Source organism: Zootoca vivipara, chromosome 8, assembly GCF_963506605.1.
Source record: "Zootoca vivipara chromosome 8, rZooViv1.1, whole genome shotgun sequence".
NCBI lineage: Eukaryota > Metazoa > Chordata > Lepidosauria > Squamata > Lacertidae > Zootoca > Zootoca vivipara.
Genome location: NC_083283.1, coordinates 61,531,265 through 61,555,772, shown reverse-complemented (window position 1 = coordinate 61,555,772; position 24,508 = coordinate 61,531,265). Strand labels below are relative to the sequence as shown.

Here is a 24,508-nt window from a genome sequence, read left to right as displayed (position 1 = left end):
AAAATGCCAGAAACTATTATAAACTTCCAGAACCAAGCTACCTGTGACACAATTGGTCAGTTCACGGAAGCCATACCCATTGCTCAGTTGGGTTGTCAGTTGTGTCACTAGAATGTGCCACACCATCATTTAAGTGACCTCAGAGAGCTTTTAAAATATTCTGATTATTTCTAATTTTAGTTAAGCATTTTTATTTATTGATTTGGAGGGAGACAGCTGCCTCCCCTGCCCCATGGCTACGACCATGCCCAGCGGCGTAGCTAGCCACTTGGGTGCCCGGGGCGGTGCACATGCCCGGGGGCAGGGCGAGCCACCCACTAGGCAAGGTGACCAAAGGCAGGGCCCATGGAGTTTGCAGGCGCCTGAGCAACTGCATCACTCCCAGGAGAGACGTGGCTCGGGTGCGCTGCAGGCCCCGCAGTAAGTGAAGCCACCTGGATATGTGACGCCGGTGTGCCCTCCCGCCCCCCTATCTACATCTCTGACCATTCCCCCTAAGTAACTTGCTTCACACAGTTGTGCTGGATCCATAGAATGTATATGTGGGCAGGGTACCAGGCAAGGAATCACCCTCTAGCCCTTTGCCTCAGGCAGCAAAATGTCATGGGCCAGCCCTGGCTTCTATGGGAAGCCTTCTTGTATTCTGGTAGCCAAACTAGTTCAGGAATTTCTAGTCAGTCTACAGGGAGTGTTTAGATAGAAAGTGGGGCATTGCTTCCTGCTTCTTTGACTGCCCACTTTGCTGTGGCTGCAGAGTTTTCTGCAACTCAATAGCTAAGGTGGGTAGGTGGCTTTGGCATTGGTGAAAGTTTATTACACATTTCCCCTATTGACTTAAGTGGGGCACTGCCTGTCTGTTAACAGAACTGAACTTGAGAGCCAATCTAACTTAGAAAAAATAAAAAGGTGGGGTGTGTGTGTGTGTGTAGGAAATTACTTACATACTATATTTGTATGGCTGCCCAGTAACATGTTTTCTAGGTAGTTCACCCAAACTAAGAGTATAAAATAGAATGAGCGATAACCAACATGATGTGAATGGAAGTCCACTCATGAAATAGGGCTTCTGCTTCTGCTCCAGAAGGCACCTCGACCCTCTAGAACAGGTTTTGGGAGATCGCATGGGAGGCTAAAGGCGGGGAGGAAAGAAAAGCGAAGCCTCAATCTGTTTGCAGTCTGTTCTGCTTGCAGGTGAATACCAGCCATTATTGGCTTCCGGGTTCAGCGCCAGCGCCGATCGGCGGGGTTTCGTCTCGTCTCCGAGACGGCCCGTCCCTGCTAGGAGTGGGGAGGGCAGCGAGAGCGACGCTGCGCCCCTTAGAACCTCGGGAAGGGCGTCCCGGGGGCTAATTTGCTCGGCACAGCCCCAATCCGGACTCCCCAACCCTTCGGCTAGCTCTAATAAGAGCTCCGGAGCGAGGAGGGTAGAAGTCGCGGGGGCCATTTTGAGCGGCAACGTTATTCTAGCAGGGAGAAGCTTCAAGCCGAAGGCGGAGAGCGCTGGATTCTTCCGAAAATAAAACGATTGGAAACAAGATTGTAAGTAACCTCACGATTTGGATTATAAAACAATTTGGATCTGGGAGAGAGGGGAGAAAAGAGGAAGCCACCCCCCCCCACGGCAATAAAAGAGACAGTAAATAGAAACCCGAAGCCGTAAACAGACGATTTGCAATTCAAAAGGATCCCTCAAAGGCATCAAAGAGAATCGCCCCTTTGATGCAGGGTGAAAGGGGAGAGAGACTGTGGTTGTGAGTGCCCTGCAGCAAGAGGTAAAGACTAAGAAAAACCTTTCTTTTCCTTGGGAGCCGGCAGCCCAGACAACCCAGTGAGTTGATCAGGATTTATAAGTCAATTTTTATTTCACTTTGTATTTCTGGACTTTGTATTTCTGGACCTTGTGGAATTTCTTTTTTGGTTTAAATGTTTGTGAAATGTGAGTTCGAACTTTATTGTTAATAAGACTTGAAGAATGCAGACAGTTTGTTAAAATGGAGTCGAGAAAATAAACTGTGATCATACTCCACCCCACGTGACAAGTTTTGACCTTGGCAGGATTGAACTATGTCAACAAAAAAGTGTTCCCCTGAGTTCCAGCGGTCTGTTTTGACCTTAATGTGGGAAACAAGAATAGAACTATGTCAAGAGGAGATACGACGGCAAGAGTTACAGCAACAATTTCAGATGGTGATGGCAGAATATGATTTTTTAGAAGATGAAGCCTTTGACACTGAAAAAGATGAGTGTGAGAATGACAATGATGGTGACTGTGATTTGGAAGGAAAAGATGAAGATGAGGACTGTGATGATTCAACACAAAATGAAACACACCACGGAAAAAATGATGACTTTACCCTACAAAAAGTTGGATGGAGTGCCCTGCCTTTGAGGAGGGCACGATTGGTATTACTGGAACTCCAGAACGCCCACAGGGAAGAAGGAAAAAATATGCAGAGAAGAAAAGAAATTCAGGGGTCTTGTATGGTGGCCTGGATGGCAAAAGACTATAAACAGGGGGTGGGGTGAAGGGAAAGTGATGTTGTGATTATAAGGATGGATTAACAGGTTTATAACTGGTCTGCTGATTATGGAATTTGCTGGATTGGGGGGGTGGAGCCGGTAATCGGGGATGTAAGGTTAAACTGAGAATAGTTATAGTTTTAAAAGTGAATGGATTTTGGAAAAATGTGAAAATATGGAGGCTTATAGAGGGAGTAAAAATTAGGCACGGGAAGACAAAATGGGAGTTTGATTTTTCAGTGATTTGAATATTAGATGAAAATGTTAACAATTGATTTATAAGTTGTATAAGATACAAAGGTGTATTTTTATAAAGTAAGAAACTGTTGCAGATGATAAAAAAGGGATGAAAACCAGGGAAGGGGGGGGAGGGGAAGCCCACAAAATATGGTTTTACAATTATGAATGTAAGAAATTTTTTTCTGTTTTGTATTGTTTTTTTCTCTTTTTTTGCCCTTTCTTTTTTCTCTTTTTTCCTATTTCTATTTTTTTCTTTTTTTGGTATGACAATAGATGGTTGGATGGATGGCCTCCTGCGTACTGCCCTGGTTTGCTGGAGCTCCCTGGTGGCAGGGGGGGGGCTTTGGGGTCAGGGGAGGGGGAGGAGGACAGAAATCCAAGCATAAAATGGACCATCTCGGACTGTTCACATACATGGGATACTTCTGTGGCAGGGGAGGACCCATGTGGGTGGGTAGGAAGGAGGTGGAAAAGGTGTTTATGTATGTACCGTTTTTTGTATTTTGTAAAATTAATAAAAAGTATGTTGGAAAAAAAATGAATATCAGCCATTATTAAAAATACAATGCTAAACAATAAAAGGTGTGCATAGCGGAGCTCTGAATCAGATTCAGAAGCCTAAAGGGCAAGGATGGTGGGGTTCATCTGTGTCCATTGCAATGCTTAGTGTATTACTGGTGTAGTAAATGTTAGGTGTAGTAAAATTGTCAGGGTACTAAATCATTGCAATAAATTAACAGTTACGGAGAAAGGGATGCAAAGATGGTCTGAAATGAAATAATACATATGTACGGTGGTTTAATACTCCCCCTCTCTATTTAATTGAAGACCAGCTAGCAGCTTTATAACACAAACTGTGGGAAATGGCACAAACATGCAGGCTCAACCCTTCAAAACGGCTTATTACTACTTTCTGACAGACCACAGCAAGACACCCATTTAGGGCCTGCATTTCACTTTGAGAGAGATAGGCTGCAAACCCTTTCATTTCTAACGTTTAATTTTGTAACAGGAAACATGCATTTTCTCTGCATGTCTGGTATTTCACAAGGAACGTTTACTAAAATTTGCCTTATGTTTTCCATTATCACAACTATGTTAAGTGCCCAACTAATGAAAATTACAAATATGGTAGAAGAGTCTAGCCATTTTTCCCCCTGCCCCTGCTACGGCTTTAAAATCATTGTCCTTGTTCATATGCAGAAGAAAAATCAATGATGTAACAGATTGTGATCTCGATGGGTTACTGAAGTCATAAGATTTCTATAGAATTGATTTGGGCTTTTCTGTGAGTTGCTCAATGATTTTATCTTCCGGCACTTGATGAGTTTGTCTGGTCAAGAGATGAAAGGAAAGTATAGCATTAAAATACCGTTTTAAGCTAATACCACAGAATGATTTTTCTAAAAAATTCATGGGGGAAATATATCTAAATTGCTCCTATCATAGCAATCCTTGGGCATCCCAGCTCTCCTCTATCTGACACATTATCATCTCAATAATATAGCTTACTAATGTTTTGGTACGGACTGTGGATGATTGGACTGGATACATTCTGAGTGCATTGAAATGCTACAAAACCTGCTGAGGAACCTGTCGATTGAGTAACTTGAACAAACAAAAGCCAGACAAATACCATGGCTAAAAAGTACAGTAAGTTGTGTTAGATTCTATATGGGCATGGATGTGAGCTTTTGAAAGGAAAAGCCAAAGTTCAGATGAATTCTAGTTTATAGACCTTGAGAAATCAGTGGAAGTCTGAGAGATAAAATATAAAACACTGGAAAACAAGAAATGTGAATTCCACACATGACTGAATTTCGCCAGGAGAAAATGATGTCGTGTAAGGTCTTGGGTTTTTTAAACAGGCTATTAATATTAAAGGAATACAAACGTATATTTTAACAAAATTTAAAAATTCCTTCAGTAGCACCTTAAAGACCAACTAAGTTTTTATTTTGGTATGAGCTTTCGTGTGCATGCAGGTATCCGAAGAAATGTGCATGCACATGAAAGCTCATACCAAAATAAAAACTTAGTTGGTCTTTAAGGTGCTACTGAAGGAATTTTTAAATTTTGTTTCGACTCAGACCAACACAGCTACCTACCTGTATATTTTAACGTAATGCTTGGATCTACTTCATTCTTAGGGCATCAGATGATCCATAAACCGTGGGACTGGGGTCAAGAGAATGTTGGTCTGTGTTGTAAAGATAGTTTTTGATGAGAGTCAGGCACACGCAAATGTAATCTCTGAGATAGTTCACATATGCACTTCTCTTACTAACTGCAACATCAAGAGGTGACTTCCACATACATGTGTCACTGTGGAGCTTCTGCAGACAGAAGTTGAGTATCAGATGATGCCACCTTCCCTGTGACACGGGCAATCGAGTGATGATACATTTGTGTGTGAATCAGCCCTGAGATTCAGTGAGCCTGACCTAATTTCATAATTAATTCAAAATCCTAGATTGATTTTCTGGATGTCCAGCAGACATCAAGAAGATTAATCTGAGATGCCAAATTAATTATAAATCAACCTGCCTGTTGCACTCATCTCTAAATTTGTTGCTGGGGGGTGGGAAACAATCCTTCAGACAGTGTATCCATTGAGGTTGTGAATGCTGTATGGCTGGTGGTTATATTTCATAGAAATGTCTTCAATATTGCTTCTGACATAGTAAAGTGCAGCACAGCTACCCTCATTCCAATGCTTGTGTACTTTTTAATGTTGCATTTCCATTTTAAAAGATCCTTAGGTCAAAAGTGGCTGGGTGAACCCAACCAGATGAGTGGGGTGTAAACAATAAAATAATTATTATTATAGGTGGTGAGTGTTTTCAGTACTGCTTAAGGATGGAGCACTCATGCAGCACCCGATAGCAGCTCCTTGCGCTGACTCTAAACCCTTGCTGCCCTGCAGGATATCTTCAGGAGAAGAAAAGACTAAGGAGTAAACCCTACACGAATCTGAAGTGGAGTCCCTCATTCCAGCAGCTCCTGCAGCCAAGCTGGTGCCAAATGTCTTGCTCTGCTTTCCTTTGGGCCACCTCAACGAGGCAAAGAGGGGGGGTCTTGTCATCTGGGCAGCCCAGGACCTCTATACACACTGCCCAGGCTTGCGCCCTGGGGAGGTCATTTTGGTGCTGCTAACACAGCAGTTTGACTTCACCTCCAGAGGCACACTCCATTGTCTCTCGACAATGCCAGCAACAACAATCTCCGCTTTCTCAACAGCAGTGTAATATTATGCATCTCTATCCTGTCCCCTTGTCTTTCCCCCTAAACGATAACCTCCAAATGCATGTTTTCCCCGCCTCCAGTCTCAAAGCTGCCTAACACGATGAAGCTTACCCTCAGAACCATAATACTTCAAAAAATGTGAATGGAAGTATTTTTCAAATCGTATGTCTAGAGCAATCCTAATCTACTTTATTCATGTGAAGGCCTTGAGAAATCTCTTGAGCCTCTTGAATGAATGGAATTATGTTGTAGAACTCATTCTTTACTTTTGAGATTTACAATTATCAGTGTATAAAATGTTCCCCAACAAAACAGAAAAGAGCATGACTAGATTGAGGCCTATTCTCCCCCGCCCAACCCACCTCCTGCCTGATTACCGTCATGAGAACAGAAGCATACTCCCTGTCAATCGGGCTGTTCTCCCTGCCTTCTATTCATTGGGGCTGAACCTCTGCAGCAGGAAGCTTGCTCTATTTGTGGGGGCTCCCTGTACAATTCAGAACCCTGGAAGACTGGTTCTGAATTGCAAGGGGGGGGGGCTGCGTAAGTAGACAGGGCTCGCTCCTGCAGAAGTTGGGACTGAGCACGCAGAGGGCTGCAGGCATGCCAACTGTAATATGATGAGCGACAGGTTATCACATGAGGTGGAGCACCTGAAAAAGGCTTAGCTCAAGAGGGAAAGAATACAGCAGCCCTTGTATGATTAATGCAAACACTGGGCTGGGTCTTGCACAAAGCCAAGAGCTTGGCTCTCTATGCAGGGACAGAAATAGACCTTTACGGATTTGATTGGGCCCATTTATTGATGGTAACAGGATGCTTAATTGTACAGTATCAGGAAAATTCAGTCTGTCCAAAATACCAGAGAATGAGAGTTGAGATGTTATGGGATGTCTGAAACTGACAGACTTTATTATACCCATCTAGGTAAACCTATATTCCTATAAATAGAGAGAAGGTACAATTAAGATGGTTTTTCTTCCAGTAAGTTAGCATAAAACCATTTTAAACAGAAGCACTTTCAAAAATCAACACCTAAAATCTTTTAAGTAAAAGCAGTCTGGAAGAGATGAGTTTGGTGGTCCAAAGGCTTAAACGGGGTGGCATAAATAAATCACATTATGCCATGCAAAATCTGTGTGTGGGGAGGTGGGGCAGAATGAAAGTTTGAAATAAATTATCCTTTTATTGGCTTTGGCTGCTGTTAGCTGCCTTGGCCATTTTACAGAAAGATAGGATAAAATATTTTAAGCAAGTTAAAAGGGGGGAAATGTAAACTCGGAGTAATTTTTGAGATTTGTTTGGAAATGTACCAGCATTAATTTACTCTCTCTACACACACGCGCACACACATATAATCTGATAACTCGTAAAGCAGTGCTAGAACCGTTAGCATCATGCAACCGAGTCGGCTGCAAACCCGGGGCAACGCGTTGCAGGAATCCTCTTGGAAAAATAACAATGCTTTCTGCTTAGCAAGGACTTCTCGTCACTGCTGTGCCCCTCGCCTCCTGCCCAGAAGGAAACCGCCCCAGACGCCCCCCGACTCGCTCCATCCCTAGAAACAGCCGAGGGTGCAAACCAATCAAAGGAGCGCAGCCAAGAAACCCCAGCCAGGGCCAAAGAAGGGGAGCAAGCGCGGGTAGGAGCGAGCCAGAAAGAAAAGCGAGCCTTAGGCGCCTCCCCTTCGTATTTCCTCTCACGCCCACTTCCAAGCGCGGAGGGGACTGCCTTCGGCTTTGCTCGTTTTCTGTGAAAACTTCCCCGGCGAGACCCAGCGCGGACTTTCCCTTTCTTTTCTTTTTTGTTCCCGGGGTGAGTTTATTTCTCCGTTTCGCGGCCCGGGCTGGGCGAGGCTGGAGGGGAGCGAGAGGGGGGTTGGGTGGCGGTGGAGGGGGGTGGGAAGCCGGGCTTTGCGCGCCCTCACCCACGAGGCGCCCTCTTGCATTGTGGGGTGTGTATTTCTGGCTGCCGCCTGCTCGGTCTGTTGCCACGGGAAGGAGGAGGGGATTCAAGCGTGGCTGGGAGCGAACGGGAAAACCCAGCGAGGGCAAAAGGAAGCAGGAGGGGGAGGAGGCGCCTCGGCGAAGAGGAGGAGGGACGCAGCCTGCATGACCCTCCAGCAGCAACAAGGAGGAACCTCCGGGATCTCCGCGTCAGCAGCAACAGCCCCAGCTATGTGCATACATGGGAGGGTGCGCGTGTGGCTGCGTTGGAGGGACGGGCCTCGGCAGGGGGGCGTGCGACGGGCATCTGCGCGGGAGGCTCCGCTTACTTGGTAAGAACTTTGCCCGTCGAGTTTTTTCTGGGTGGTTTTGTGTCCGCCTCCCCCCACCTTCTTTTGCAAAGGTGCGGGACGGGAGGCGCAGATAGGTTTTGCCTTGACTGCTTCAAGCCTTTATTTCCCTGACTGAAGTGGGTGCACTTGTCAAGATCTCCGAAGCGCGATTCTGTGCCCGCTTAGCTGGGGCTGGGAAGGAGCGCAGCTGAACTTTGGTCTGAGGAAACGTGACATGCCACATGTGCGTAGCCATGCAGAGGGGGCAGCAGCTGACCCCCTAAATTAAGTAAATAAAAATCCTTAGCTAACTGACCAATCGAGTCACAGATATCTGGGTTCTGCCCCCCCAACAAAAGTCCTGCACCCCCAAACATAAATTCTGGCTACGCCAATGCCATGGCATGTGCTCTGTGTGAAGGGGGTTGGTTGTGGTGGTCATAATGGGTAAAAGGTAAAGGTAAAGGGACCCCTGACCATTAGGTCCAGTCATGACCGACTCTGGGGTTGCGCGCTCATCTCGCATTATTGGCCGAGGGAGCCGGCGTATAGCTTCCAGGTCATGTGGCCAGCATGACAAAGCCGCTTCTGGCAAACCAGAGCAGCACATGGAAACGCCGTTTACCTTCCAGCTGTAGCAGTTCCTATTTATCTACTTGCATTTTGACGTGCTTTCGAACTGCTAGGTTGGCAGGAGCTGGGACCAATCAACGGGAGCTCACCCCATCACAGGGATTCGAACCGCCGACCTTCTGATCATCAAGCCCTAGGCTCAGTGGTTTAACCACAGCGCCACCTGGGTCCCTGTCATAATGGGAAGCTCTGGCAATTGCAGAAATTATGCCTTATCTGACTTCCCTCTGTTGTGGTATTTGAAGCTAGCACCATCTGCAACAGAATATGGTCCACTCTACTGTCTCTAAGATATGCCTGACGCAGAATAAATATTGGAAGGCACTAATAGCAGGATATTAAAAGTATGTGGAAGCGCCCTCCCCTTTCGACAATAGCAACATAAACTGGAAGGGAAGTATTTTCTTTTGCAGAATATTTTTCATACAGTATTCCACAGTGCTGTGGTTTAACACACAAATGGGGAACCAGTGACCGTCTGGACATGGGTGGACTAAAGTACCCATCAGATGTCACTATTGGCCTTGCTGGCTAGCGTTGATGGGAGTTGGGAGTCCAGCTACATCTGGAGGGCCACAGGTTGCCTGCCCTTGATCCAACAGGGTTTCCCAAACCAGCTGTTTTTTGGACTACAACTCCCATCATCCTTAGCTAGCAGACTGGTGGTCAGGGATGATGGGAATTGTAGTCCCAAAACAGCTGGAAAACCAAGTTAGGGAAACACTGATCTAACAGAAAAGTCTAGGTGCCTCTCACTTCGGAACCTGACAACCTTGCAGTGTAGACACTGCAGTTTTGCACAGGTGTCAAAGTGGTCGTTGGGCAGGACCGCTCCATGTTAGAAGATAAAGGGCTCACCTGCATAATCATTTAGGTACTGCGTGACACAGTTTCTCACTTTCAGGGCTAGCCAACATGGTGCCCTCCAACTCCCTATCGGCTAATAGTCAGGAGTCATGGGAGTTAGTCTTGTGGTCTGACACAATTCACCTTGATTCTGAATTTCTGTCCACCAAGGCCTTACAGGTAACAAACTTGGCATCTATCTTTGCTGGCCTAATCCGATCTTAGCTTCACAAATGTATCCTTTCCTGGTTCAGCTGTCTGGTGGGAGCATTAACTCAAATATAAGTGCCTCACAGGGTTGTGTGATTAGCCTGCTGTCTGCCCCTATATATCCTAACATTCTCCTTATAATGCATCAAATGACATACTAGCTTATTACTTATTTTGATTTGTACCCCACTCATTTCTTGAACGTTCAAGGTGAGTTACAATATTTTTAGTGTACTAGATATAACTGATGCTAGCAGAAGAAGCTACCCAACGCTGCTGCTTCCCACCGGTGTTTCAGTGTTTCCACAATTTCCCATCTTTTGCTCTTCTCCATGTTGTGCCATTGAAAAATTGCGTGGAATCCTATGCTTTTAACCCAAGGCTATGCTAGATTTTATGCATGTAAAACAATCACCCCTCCCCACTGTTAACACTCGTGGACTGGTGGCTTTCTTGTTAAATAGAATGGTGGGCTTTAATCTGATCTAGCAAAACACTATGTTCTTTTAACTAGTTTGCAGGTTAATTTTTTTAAATGCCTTAATCGTTTAGAAATCTCCAGTACAGACGCTTGCTTCGTTTAAAACAATACTGGCAGACTATGGGGATACCTGTTGAAAAGAAGTGGGGGCGGCCAGAACAAATTAGTAATAAAAACTTTCGGGGGTGGGAATTGGGATCCTAACCCAAATAGACGCCAATGATTAATCTGAAGGTGCCGCAAGACACCTGATCAGAGGGCATTGCAAGCCCAAGAAGGTGCTCAGCAACCCTCCTAACCAGACCTTCCCTCAGCGTCGGGGCGCGCGGCTGTGAAAACGCTAGAAGCTTCTGAAACCTTTCTGCGTTGCGGAAGTGGACGGGCTAGGAAGGAATTCCCCCCTCCCCCCTCCTTCCTGTTATAAACTTTTCTTCCTTTTTAGTTTCGGTTCTACGCTTTCTCGACGCGCCCGAGTGAGGAAACAAGGAAACCCCCTCGGCGACCCCTCCCCCTCCCTCTGCCAAGCCCCTCCCCTTTCGCTCCTCGGCGAGGCAGACAGGGCGAAGGGGGCGGGGCCCGGGAGACCCGCTGACGTCACCCGGCCCGCTTCCTGCAATAGAAAGTGAGGGAAGGTAAAGCAACCCCCTTTTCCAATTATCTCCTCTCCCTCCCTTCACCCCTCCCCCCTTCCCGTGGGGGGGGCGGAGGTGCAGCCGCCGGTCGCGCGCTTGCCTCACTCCCCTCCTTGTAACGCGGGGGGCGGGGGGCGCGGAGAGACGGGGGGGGGAGGAAGAAAGAAAAAAGGGGGAAGCAGCAGCAGAGAGACCTGCCCAGCTCCCCTCGCCTTCCGGCGCGTCCCCGCCCATTGACCCCTTCTTTCAACGCCCCACATCTCACCCCCCAACTACTCCAGCTTGTTCGTCCCTACAACCGCCTTCCTCCCCACCTTTATCTCTTAAACTCGGGTGCCCAGACCCTAATCTCTCCCCCACCCCGCAACACGGTGTCTGCCTCACATATGCCCCCCCTTCTTCCCCTTCTCTCCCCGCCGACCCCTGTAATCAGGGACTTCCTTCTCACCTAGTGCCTAAGTGTGACCCCCCCCCACACACAACAGTATCTCACTCGCTCTCACACACCCCCTTCACATATCAGGGTTTCGCTGAGGGGGGAGGGGAAGAGGCTTATGGGGGGGCTGGGAAGGTGGGTTTGAGTAATTTGGGGTTGGGGGAGACGAAGGATGGAAGCGAGGGGGCGGCGACGGTGTGTGGTGGTTTTGCGTTGTCAGAGGGGAGGTGGGGGACAGCCCCCTCTTGGGGGGTCAGCGCTGTGGGGCTGGGCGAAGGGCACCCCACAGAGGAATTACAAGTTCCCTGAGGAAGGTTGGGAACAGCGGCTTTCTACCGAAGCGTGGCCGCGTAGAGTATTTGCGAAATGGCGGGATATTCGGAGTCTCTCTGAGGGGAGGAAAACACTAGTGGGTGCACTCGCACTTGACGCTGTGTGGAGTGAAAGGAAAAGTATTCGGGTGTGGAGAGGCTAATTTCTGAAATGTTCCTCAGGGGGAGCGAGGTGCAGGGATTGTTATCTGTGTAGATAGCGGGAGCCGATTTGACACGCGCGTTACACTACTGAACGTGTGTATGTGGTGAGGTAAACGGAGGGAGAAGCTCGTGGGGGGGTGTATTGGTGAAAATGTGCGAGGAGAGCCGGTGGCGCTTGGCACGCAGGGGGTGGGGGAAAGGTGTCGGACTTGGCGTGGGGAGGTGGGAAGAATGGATGTCCTCCTCGACGGCTTCTCTGGGTGAGGCTTTTGGCGAGGGCCCCGGGCTGCCGAGGAAAGAGAGGGCAGAGCTGGCACCGCCGTGCGGCCACCTGACGCCGGATCAGAAACGGGTGTGGAGGGTGAACAATGGGCTCGAGGCTGGCTGGAGATTTCGGGCATCTGCCGGGGATGAGATTTCGCCCACTTCCCCTTCACGAGGACAACCGTCTCGCTGGCCCATCTTGACATGCTCAGGAGCTGGCTGGGGCGAGAGTTGCGTGGAGAGAGAGGGATCTCGGTGCTCCTCCTGCGCGTGTGGGGGCGGGGGCGCTGCCGTGTTTGTGTCTGTGCGGAATCAGGTTGTGGCGAAGACTGTGTGTGTGTGTCTGAGAGAGAGGGAGAGGGGGAGGAAGAAGAGGATGCTGGGGAGGGGGGTTTAGCGCCGGGTCATGTTTGTGTTGGAGGTTGTCAAGTGGAGGAGGATCCCAGCCGCCGCCGCCGCCGCGCAGGGGTCGCTGAGCTTCCCAGCTGCTGCTGTTGCTGCCGCCGCGGCCGGTGCTCCTTCGCGCTAGCGCTGCCGCCATGAGCAAGAGCAGCAGCAGCAGCAGCAGCTCCGGCTACCTTCTGAGCAGGTTTGCTGGGGGATCCAGGAAGGGTGGTGGGAGGCGGGGTAGGGGGAGAGAAAGAGAAGGGACCCGAGCGCGCACGCACGCTGTGCAAACATCCCCGCTATAAGACTGGAGAGCCGCCTCCTGAGCCCTTTCTGCTTGCAACGGCGGGGGCAGACAGCCCTCCACAAAGTCTCCCTTAATAAGGAGCGCAGCGGGGCAGGGGAGAGTCGGGGGATGGGTGGCGAAAGAGATGGGCCCGGGGAGAAGCCTGCCTGCCTTGGCGGCTCCGGCTGGCGAGGTTTGTGTTTGCTTGCATTTGCGTGCACGCTCCTGTTTGCTTCTGTCCTTTTCCCGGCTGCGTGCGTTTGTATTCGCTGGCGCTTGCAAATCCTGCAAGGTAGGCTTTCGCGCCTGGGCTTTGCTGTGTTGTGGTGAGAAGGCATTCTTGATGATCCCTCCCCTCCCTTGGGTCGGTCCCGGTTTGCACTCGTTCTCCTCCACCTCCTGGCATGTGTGCTGTGCTTTGTTCAGTGCAGCGTTGCAGAGGGGTTTTCCCAAGCTCCACCCTCTTTCTTTATTCATTCATGTTTTTCCCTTTGCAACAGTACTGCTCACAGGGCTGCCCGCCGTCATTGCGTCTCTCTCGTTCTCATTTCCATCTTTTCCGTAACACTGTCTTGTTAAACAAAGCAGGGTTTCCTCTCCCGTCCTTCCCTTTGACCTCCCCCAACTAATGAATACGGAAAAAGAGATCCCTGATCTCTTCGTATTTAAAATGATTGTTTGTCTTGCGCCTGCTATGCTTTCCCAGAGTCTGAAAAGAGAAGGTGGGAGGAGGATCCTGCTGGTGGCCGACGGAAGTACTACTTTTAAAGTGTAAATATTATGTAATGTGCTTTTTGTATGTTGTATTCAAACACCCCTGAATTATTACTGTTAAGCAAACATATGCCAGTTCTTATTATTAATTGTTGGTGATCCAGTAGTTGGGCTTAATTAACCAGTGGTACTGAGTGTTACAATAAGTAGGAGGCTGAAATTTGTAGGCATTGCTATTTGTTCTAGGTTGTTGACATCACATAGTACCCCTGTAGAACAGATGGGTACTATGGGAGTCTCCATGGTTGGGGCCTTGCTCAGTTGACAGAGTAATGGGACACACACAGAGAGAGAGAGTCCCATCAAGGGAGTTTTGGGAACTTAGTGCAGTCTAGTCCCAGGAAAATAACATTGAATAACTGGCTCACCTTTTAACTATTCCAATCAATTAAAACATTTAAAGGGTGAACAGTTGACATGTCCAGGGCTTTTTTCTTCACCCCTTCAACAAGAGGAGGAAAAAGGAGTAATCCCTACTATACTCCTCAGACTGGGAATTGTGCAGCCAGCTGCAAAACCACACTCTCTGCCCTGCACTACTATGATTGTGGAGCTGCCCCTCCCAACAGTTGTTTCAGGGAACAAGGGACAGAGTTCCCCCTTGAGATTTTGCTGGTCCTCAGTTTGTTCATTATGTAGATTTGGAGGCCAAAACCCAGTTTTCTAAACATTTTACAAAGATTTTACTATTCTAAGCATTACAGATTAATAAAAATGGTTCATCTTGGAGAGTGAAGTCAAATGGGCCTTAGAAAGCACTGCTAATACCGTAACAAGGCCAGTGGAAGTGATGATATTCCAGCTGAACTATTTAAAATTTTAAAAGATGATGCTGTTAAGGTGCTACACCCAATATGCCAGCAAGTTTGGAAAACTCAGCAATGGCCAGAGGATTGGAGAAGATCAGTCTACATCCCAATTCCAAAGAAGGGCAGTGCCAAAGAATGCTCCAACTACCGCACAATTGCCCTCATTTCACACGCTAGCAAGGTTATGCTTAAAATTCTACAAGGCAGGCTTAGGCAGTATGTGGACCGAGAACTCCCAGAAGTGCAAGCTGGATTTCGAAAGGGCAGAGGAACCAGAGACCAAATAGCAAACATGCGCTGGATTATGGAGAAAGCTAGAGAGTTCCAGAAAAACGTCTACTTCTGCTTCATTGACTATGCAAAAGCCTTTGACTGTGTCGACCACAGCAAACTATGGCAAGTTCTTAAAGAAATGGGAGTGCCTGATCACCTCATCTGTCTCCTGAGAAATCTCTATGTGGGACAAGAAGCTACAGTTAGAACTGGATATGGAACAACTGATTGGTTCAAAATTGGGAAAGGAGTACGACAAGGTTGTATATTGTCTCCCTGCTTATTTAACTTATATGCAGAATTCATCATGCGAAAGGCTGGACTAGATGAATCCCAAGCAGGAATTAAGATTGCCGGAAGAAATATCAACAACCTCAGATATGCAGATGACACAACCTTGATGGCAGAAAGTGAGGAGGAATTAAAGAACCTTTTAATGAGGGTGAAAGAGGAGAGCGCAAAATATGGTCTGAAGCTCAACATCAAAAAAACCAAGATCATGGCCACTGGTCCCATCACCTCCTGGCAAATAGAAGGGGAAGAAATGGAGGCAGTGAGAGATTTTACTTTCTTGGGCTCCTTGATCACTGCAGATGGTGACAGCAGTCACGAAATTAAAAGACGCCTGCTTCTTGGGAGAAAAGCAATGACAAACCTAGACAGCATCTTAAAAAGCAGAGACATCACCTTGCCGACAAAGGTCCGTATAGTTAAAGCTATGGTTTTCCCAGTAGTGATGTATGGAAGTGAGAGCTGGACCATAAAGAAGGCTGATCGCCGAAGAATTGATGCTTTTGAATTATGGTGCTGGAGGAGACTCTTGAGAGTCCCATGGACTGCTAGAAGATCAAACCTATCCATTCTTAAGGAAATCAGCCCTGAGTGCTCCCTGGAAGGACAGATCGTGAAGCTGAGGCTCCAATACTTTGGCCACCTCATGAGAAGAGAAGAATCCTTGGAAAAGACCCTGATGTTGGGAAAGATTGAGGGCACTAGGAGAAGGGGACGACAGAGGACAAGATGGTTGGACAGTGTTCTCGAAGCTACGAACATGAGTTTGACCAAACTACGGGAGGCAGTGGAAGACAGGAGTGCCTGGCGTGCTATGGTCCATGGGGTCACGAAGAGTCGGACACGACTAAACGACTAAACAACAACAACAACAACAAAATGGTTCATCCAGCTAAAACAAATAGCACCCAAGAGAAAGGAGTCTGATACATGTTATATTTGCAATCCTTTCCATGAATAAATGTTGCATGATGTTAGTGACAGTGTGCCTGTTAGGTACAGACACTGGCCACCCTGCTTGATTATTTTCAGATTGACTGCTTATAGCCCTCATTCATTTAAAACAAAAACAAAAAGGACATTCTGTCTCCCTCCAAGATCTTCCTGTTTCAACTTAATAGCCAACTTATTACCCTCTTAACTTTTTGTAACATGCTGTCCAAAGACCAGTAGGGTGAGCCTAGCAATTCACAAAGCAGAGATCTTGTGACTTTTTTTTTTACACACAATATATGTTGTTGTTGTATTTTTACCTGTATTATAATTACAGGTGAGCAAAGTGCTATTGCACTTATGTCCAGCTTGCAAGCTTTCCATGGGTATCATCAGCCACTGTGAGAGCAGGATGCTGGACTAGAAGGGACCATCTGATCCAGCAGGCTCTTCTTGTGTTTCTGTGACAGGGTGTGTGGGTTAGAGTGGTATTCCTTCTTTAAAACAATGAGTATTTGTATTAAGCGAGAAATGAATGTGCTTCTAAGCAAATATTTGCTTAGCTCTAAGTTATAAAAGAGTGCCCTTTCGGGGTTTGCACCCCCAGAGAGGTCTGATGACCTTTTTAGGTGCCAGTTGAAAACATTTTCCAGTCATGGATATTCTTTTTCTGCTTTTTTACATTTGTTGTACTTATGTCATTCTCTGTTGCTAGCTTTATTCTGTGATAGATTTTTGTTTCCTATTGTATTTTATGTTTTAAAATTTTGTGAACTGCTCAGAACTTTGTCATTAGGTGGTATATAAATATTGAAAATTATTTGTTTTCAAAATATATATAGTGAATTCATCCTACTGCACTTTGTTTCATTTGTCAGCTTGTTATCGCTAGGGTATTCTGTTCTTCAGATCTACCTTTCCCCATCACACCTTTTTCTTGCTTCTTGTTGCAGCTCTTAAAGGCACAGGGACCCTGCCAGAGAAAAAAGACAGGTTGTCACCTATCACACGTGCACTTTAAAGGAAAAGCTGTAGCTCAATAGGGTATGCAATCTATGAATATCTGGGTTGGTTGTCAGCACTTCTTTTCTTGGGATAGTGTGTGAGACCCTGGAAAACAGCAGCCAGACAAAATTGTATGATTGAGTTGGATAGCTCATTAGGTCTATATAGTAAATATTGTGTTTGGACCACAACATTTTAAATGCTGTAAGAAATACCTTTCTTTCATGCCCTGTTGGAGCTTCCAAAAGTTGTCAAACAGATGCTTGTTGGAAGGAGTGCGTATTCTAGATTTGATGACCCTTTGGCCCAATTGAGCAGGGAGTTACTACATTTTTAGCATGATTATAGTTGCATTTGTTAAGTTTTGAAGGCCAAGGCATAGCTCATGACAGTGGAAATAGGCTAGCCTATCCAGATACTACATTATTTATGAATTGCAACAAGTAGAACTATTTCAGTTCTTACCAAAAGAGTTGACTCAGTTTGGGATTGTTCTAAATAAATGATTTTAGTAAGTCAGGATTAATGTATTTGCTAAGTTGCAAGTGTGGTTTTAAACCATGGTCCTGACTTGAGCAGGTGACTTAGTATTGTATAAATAAAGCATGTTAAGTGGTAAAGCTAGAATATTGCCATAGTTCTATTTTTAGTCCTTTTGTGGCATTTCTAAATGTTTGTATGATACTGGGGGGTGGGATAGTTGATTGGGATATATATTTCTAAATGCTTTTGCATACCACTAATATTCTGTCCGAACTTGTGAGTATGAAATAGTGACTTTTGTGTGTGTAAAAAGTTTAACCCAGTCTAATGTGATTGATTAATAGCAGCCCATGGTAACTTCATTAAATCAACATGATAGTTCTAGATCTGCTTATGACCTTACCTAATCTTATCATCTTTCCCCCCAGTATGTGGATTGACTGACCCCATTGGCATGTTTATGGAGCTGCTTTCGGTCTATTCTCCACTTCTGGAAAACCGCCTATGACTGGATGAGAATGCCTCGAACAAAACAAATAAATCCTAGAAATCTGAGAGGTAAGAAAAGAGTTCTGCTTTGATAAGATAAAATACACAAAACCGAAACCATTGTAAAAAATCAAATCAAATCAAATCATCATAGACCTTAACAAATTAGATTGCTTTTCTTGTGTTGATGTGAATTGCCTGGTGAACGCTGGCTAAAGTGCAGCGTAGAAATGCTTGCAGATACTGTATTGATCATTGTACTTAAAATAATTTAGAAGAAATGTTCATTGAATGATATCTAAGTCATATTCCTAGTGTACCCATTGAAATCAGTGGACTTAAAAAACTTAAATTACATTTTAGCAGTGTAATCCAAATTCCATTTCTTTCAAACACACAGACTCAAAACTTTCAACATGGGCTCTTTCCTAGATCCAGCTTCAGTTTCATAGCATTTTACACACATGGATGATAGGTAGTTGAAATACCAATTCTCTCTCTTTCCCTTATCTGTTTGGTTCTTCTGTGTTTCTGTTGGCTGGTTCATAGTACGGTAAGTAGCCTGAAATTTGTGAGGACTGGTAGAAACTTTCCATGCATGTTAATGAAGTAGGTTCTGTTTAACTGATGATAGTGGGATAGTTTATCACTTCTCTGGTGTTGGTGATAACTTCTTTTTTAAAAAAGCATAATTATTAGAGTGCCAAATTGTCACAGGTTTCTGCTAAAGTCAAAATAGGTGTGTGGCCTGACATTTACTGAGTATAAGCTTTCTTAAGGTTTTTCTTGAAGCATCTGTGGCATTTGAAAAAGATTTTGCTGTTTTCAGAAGCCATCCTGTTTTCAGTTAAACTATGCTGAAGGAACAGTCAAAAGATGATATGACACATGCCACCAAAGTCACCTGGATTTTTATAAGATTTCCTGGCCCTGCATTCAACAATGATTGGCTACATATGCAGTTTCCCTTGCTGGATTTAGTAGCCATGCATGCAGTTGCAGGTGTTCAGTACTGTCAGCTTTGACAGTGCACACAGCTCCTTGTTTGGATGGGTGGGAACTAAATTAGATCCTTCTTCCTCTTGGTCTGGCTGATTAGCCTTGAACATGTGTTAAGTGTTTAGGAACATCACACATACAGCTCTCCAGATTAGGGCCAGTGAGCTTAAATTAATTTTGGATAGTTGATTTAAGTAACTGCAGTGGAAAATAGAGTTGGAGGATGGAAGAAAATCATCTACAAAGCTTGGTTTTGTACTGGTTGCATTCCCTGTACCTTCTCAGTCACTTCCTTTAATGTTCAAAAGCTATTCCTGCCATGCTGCTCTACAGCTGTCATTCATTAAATTAAGAAAATCTTCCTGGTATAAACTTGAGCCCAAATTTGTTCACTGAGATTAGCACTCTGATTCTAAACATTTGCAACTGTGAATCTCTGTGCCTCTAATGCCACTGTAATGTTTATGCACTGTATAATATCTTATTTTTGATATTTTGCTTAGATAAAGATGGGGCATGCCATCTGCTCTGTGTAACTGTAACTCAGATATTAGGATTTTTCAATGCACCGTACACTGTCAACACCTGGGCAACATTTTCAGCAAGGTGTCCATACTGAAATCTGTAACCATTTAGGACAGCAAGGCATGTGTTTTAAGTGAAGATGTGGTTCACTGGATTCTCACAGGATCCAGCAGCTTACATAAAACTCTCAAGGGTTTCCAACCCCAATTTGGAAGCACTCTGCTTTTAAATGTATCTGGGCATTTACTAGAGTTTGAATCCAAGCATCTTCCAAAAGTAATGTAACTTCTGATTTGGCCTGGTATGTGATGACTGGAGCCTAACCAACAGTGGAGTAGTTTTAACCTGGTTTTATGTAGCAACTAATTATCTTACTTCACACTCCTTATTGCATTGTTAATACGCTGCAAGTTGCCTCAAGTCCCTAGGGTGGAACCATTCAGAAATATACTTATATTATATATTGTGAGTTAAATATTATGGGCATATAGATATTAATAGGGACTGAAGTGGTTCTTTGGCTTTTGAACCTACTTGTAGCCACATGGCATGAATATTGTACCATCTTTTTTTTAAAAAAAAAAGGGAAGGGAATGGACTTTGTGGCCAGTTTTTCCTTACTTTTGGATTAAAAGCACTGTCAGCCAGAGAACAGGGGTGTGGGGCACGGTCTGCTCTGTCAGTGGAACATTGCAAAACATACGTTGTGTTTGGAGCTGGAAAAGTATTTCCGTTTCATAGGCGGCAAGTGTACCATTTTTAGCTACAAGCCTTGCATACAGTCAAATGAGTATTTCCAAATTACCAGTCGACCTGTCTATTGAGGCATTTAGGATTTTTCAAATCCTGATTATATTCACCACTTTGAGAACAGTGTATTGTGGCAGATCAAATGAGATAACTGGATCTGATAAGCAGATTTGCATGAGTTTTTAGGATCTGTTAACAGCCTTTGCTTTCATTAATATTTATGTGTCACATTTAGGTTCCTCATACTGTATTTATGCCTCTTCATGATGCCAGTTGAAGAATTAAGACATTATTCCATAAACTCAGTGCAATGCTATCTATACTTACTTGGAAGTAAGTCCCACTGTGTTGCTCTGGTGCTTACTCTGTAGTAAGTGTGATTAGGATTTTAGCCGTAGGCACTTAGCAGGTTGATACTTAATGTTACCTCAGTGGAGCTTTGCACTTGCATTGCATTGCTTTTTATAGGGACTGAAGTGGTTTTTATCTGGGAATTTGTAGAAGGGCTCTGAGGAGTTTGGATTGCACTTTTTCAAGGGGAATGGACGAGGAGGGAGGCGGACTCAGAAAGGATCCGTAAAGGAGCTGTGCCAGTGTTTTGGCTTTGTATAATTTTAGTGCCGTGGGGACAGAAACCCCCCCTTGAGTTCTAAAAAATTTAAGAAGAGCATTTGCAGATCTTTCTCCGGCACACCCATTTGAGTTGGTATGCATTTTGTTGGATTCTGATTCCTGGACCGCCATTCCTAAATATTTATAATTCGAGACTTGTTCTAAATTTTGGTCTTGAAGTTTCCAGTTTCTGAGCTTTGTTTTTTCCCCAGAAGCAAGAATTTTGGTCTTCTGGTAATTTATTTTGTGGCATTCCATCTCACAATAGGCAGCAAATTTTCTTAGTGCTCTTCTAAGTCTTATAGGGGTTCTGGATAGTATTACGTAAAGCTGAGTAGTGATGTGCCGGTTGCTAACTTTGGAGGGTGGAAGTTGAGGTTATGGAGAGTGGTTACCATGTTGTTTAAATAAAAATTAAATAATAAAGGGGCCAAAAGGCATCCTTGCCTAACACCCTTAAATGGTTTTTTTTTAAAATTATTTTTAATTAACAACCACCCACACCCTTAAATGTTTTGATGGGATCTGTTAAGTCCCCCAGCCGGCTGCACCTGACTCTGAGGGCCGTGTTTGAATGTACTACCTGAATTAAATATAGTAGCCTTCTATTGATGGTAGTGGCCGGAAGCTTGTCCCAGGGGCTGGTTCTGGGGACTGAGTCAAAGGCTGCTTTTAGATCAACAAAGGCTGCATATAGTGAGGCCTGCCCCCCTGAGTTATATTTTTCTATAAGGTGTTGTAGCGTTAGGCAGTGATCTAACGTGGACCTGCCGGGTCTAAAACCGGCTTGCAATTCTCGGCAGTGTTAGACTTTACTGGTTTTGATTTTGGTCTAACGAACTTGTGTGTTTCTATGAGCGGTAAAGGGTCACCGGACTCTTCAAAGAGATGGATCACCAGCAGTCCAGCCTTTTGAAGCTTGTCTTTATTAGCTAAAATTTGTTTGGTTGTAGACCAGTCCCTAAAAGTCACCACGGCTCTATTTTGGACCTTGACACTTTAGAAAAGGTCTTAAGTTCATATTTTGCTGAACTGAAGTTGTTAAGTGAAGCAAACAAGGATGCAATGCTTTCCTAATTTTAACTAGTGATTTAAGTCTTTAGTCTTAAGGGTAAACTCAAATGCCATCAACAAAAATTCTTAGAACTACAGAAGAGTTTGTTATGATGCTTTAAGGATGTTATTATGTTAATAAACAAACTTGCCTGTTGCAACTACCTTTTGGGAAGGGAGTTCATCAGCTATATTGTATGTGTGTGCGGTATATTAATCAGAGGAGACCAAGAAAACATGTAACTGAAGGTGTGTCAGATGAACAAAATGGAATGTAAGTAGACTAGGTAAAAACTTGGATTGTTTTAAGCTTCAGTAGGACACTATTTTTTTCTTAATTTTTCCTTTTAAACATTTTGTTTTTTAGCTTGTATTTGTTCTAATAATATCAAAAATAGGAAGGCTGCTAAGAAGTACTTCTAATAATAGTCACTCTACTAGGGACAACTTGTTTACAAGTTGCCCTGATGCTAAAAATCCTTTCTGAATGCAAGTATTTTAGAATATTTTGGGGATCTTTCTCCTTACCCTATAGGAATATCTTTTTTTTATTAAACAAATTTAACAAAACATACCATCAATCAATATAGCCAATTACATTTCCCCCCTTTTTATACCCTCCCCTCCCTCCCTCCCAAGACTTCCCTCAGCCCCCCCCCCCGGTTTGTTTACATATGTTGTTCTCTGCATGTTATAAAATTGTACATATCCTTGCCTTATATATGCTATGTTCTACTATGTTTATTCAAAACCTGCCAAGGAGTCCAAATCCTTTTGTTGTCTTTTCACGATTGTCCTTCTCTCGTAGTTTGTATGTTAACTTTGCCAGTTCCGCATAGCTCATCAATTTTTCTTGCCATTGTTCTTTCATTGGGGCTTCCTCCTTCTTCAATCCTTGTGCTAACAAGACTCTTGCCGCTGTTGTAGCATACATGAATATGTTCTTCATTTTCCTTGGCAGGTTTTGTCCCAAAATTCCTAATAAAAATGCATTGGTTTTTTTTACAAATGTTCTTTTAAACATTTTTTTCAATTCATTATATATCATCTCTCAAAATTTTTTTGACTTCTCTACATTCCATCCTATAGGAATACCTTATGCTCACCAATAAGGTCTTCATCAGAAGTCTGTCAGTTTAGATTCTAACTTTACATTTGCTAAATTTCAAACCCATTACATCCCAAAGGCTTGCTTCCATGTACACCAGTATTTATTGAAGCAATCTTGTTTGCCAGGTAAAATTTGGAGGTGCCCGTTGTTTCTGGCTTTTGGTGTTTGTCTGCATAGCCAGAGGCAAATCATTATCCCTTAGCCTCCATTCCAATTTACAGAATTAAAACAATAATACTGTGGTACCTTGGGTTAAGAACTTAATTAGTTCTGGAGGTCCGTTCTCAACCTGAAACTGTTCTTAACCTGAGGTACCACTTTTGCTAATGGGGCCTCCCACTGCCGCCACGCCACCTGTGCGTGATTTCTGTTCTCATCCTGAAGCAAAGTTCTTAACCCGAGGTACTATTTCTGGGTTAGCGGAGACTGTAGCCTGAAGTGCCTGTAACCTGAAGCATTTGTAACCCAAGGTACCACTGTATTCTATCTCTTGCTAATGTTAAGGTTAAGAAAGGGTAAATTCTGCTACATATTAAAAAGTTCTTGCACATTCTTCAAGATTCTGTGAGGTATATAATCCTGATTATAGCCTAAGCCTTTTGTCTTAAAATCATGAAAACATCATAGCATTTATAGTATGGAATCATTCAGACCAATTTATATAAATACCCAGTTATTCGAAATATTGCTTTCAGTGTGTTCTGTAAATATATACTGTACTTGAGTGTTAATAAGAAATTTTTGTACAATGATTCTTATTTGAAATAGAAGTGAAGATTTTCTGCTGTCATTTCCCCCATCTATTCATTTTCCGCTTCATTCGCACTTTTCCTTTTTTTATATATGAAAATACTGGCTGAGCTGAAGGAAAGCAAATTTCTCAGATTTTCCATTTGTACGTCCTAGGATATTGTGCAAAATTTTCTTGCTAAAGCCTATACCCAATATTTGTTAGCTTTCTTATTGATTTTTGCAGATCTTGCAGTATTTTTTGTTTTGTTTTGCTGTTTCTTGGGTCTAAAGATAACTGCTGAGTTAATGAAATCTAACTGTCCGAAAAGGTTCTGACTGAAGTACACAGTTGTACCGGCTAATCCCTGAGACTGAACAAATGACTAAGTGTATTGGTCTGTAAGGTCAAATATAAACGGCAGAGTAGTGCAGTACCTTAAAAGGTAAAGGGGTAAAGGGGCCCCTGACCATCAGGTCCAGAGTAGTGCAGTACCTTAAAGACTACCAAATTCATTATGGCACAAGCTTATGTGGACTAGACTCCATGACATCAGATGCATAAAGTGTAGTCATAAGCTGGCAGTTATATATACATGTGGGTGTAAACGGAAACATGGAGTGAAATAGCAATGGAATATGAAAAGTGCAGACTGATTAAATATATTAGAAATTGAGTGTACAGTGCACCGTCATCTTTTCTAACAGCCATTGTATAGACGTAGTAGACAGCCTTT

The 24,508-nt window shown here is 44.3% G+C and overlaps 1 protein-coding gene across 12 annotated transcripts in view; it reads left to right on the top strand.

Annotated features, from left to right (window-relative positions):
* The first annotated feature begins 3,312 nt into the window (after positions 1-3,312).
* The window catches only part of HIVEP1 (HIVEP zinc finger 1), a 94,964-nt gene continuing 73,768 nt past the window's right edge, over positions 3,313-24,508 (top strand). For 2 of the 12 annotated variants that reach the window (XM_060277973.1, XM_035124487.2), the window contains exons 1-2: positions 7,954-8,284; positions 17,932-18,061. In XM_060277973.1, coding sequence (XP_060133956.1) covers positions 18,016-18,061 — 46 coding nt within the window. In that variant the 5' untranslated portion in view covers positions 7,954-8,284; positions 17,932-18,015. Of the gene's footprint in view, positions 4,414-4,797; positions 7,822-7,953; positions 8,285-10,893; positions 11,087-12,226; positions 12,852-12,887; positions 13,707-15,715; positions 17,060-17,931; positions 18,062-24,508 lie in introns of those variants that run through there. The other 10 variants (XM_035124479.2, XM_060277969.1, XM_035124481.2 and 7 more) reach the window with 10 other exon arrangements.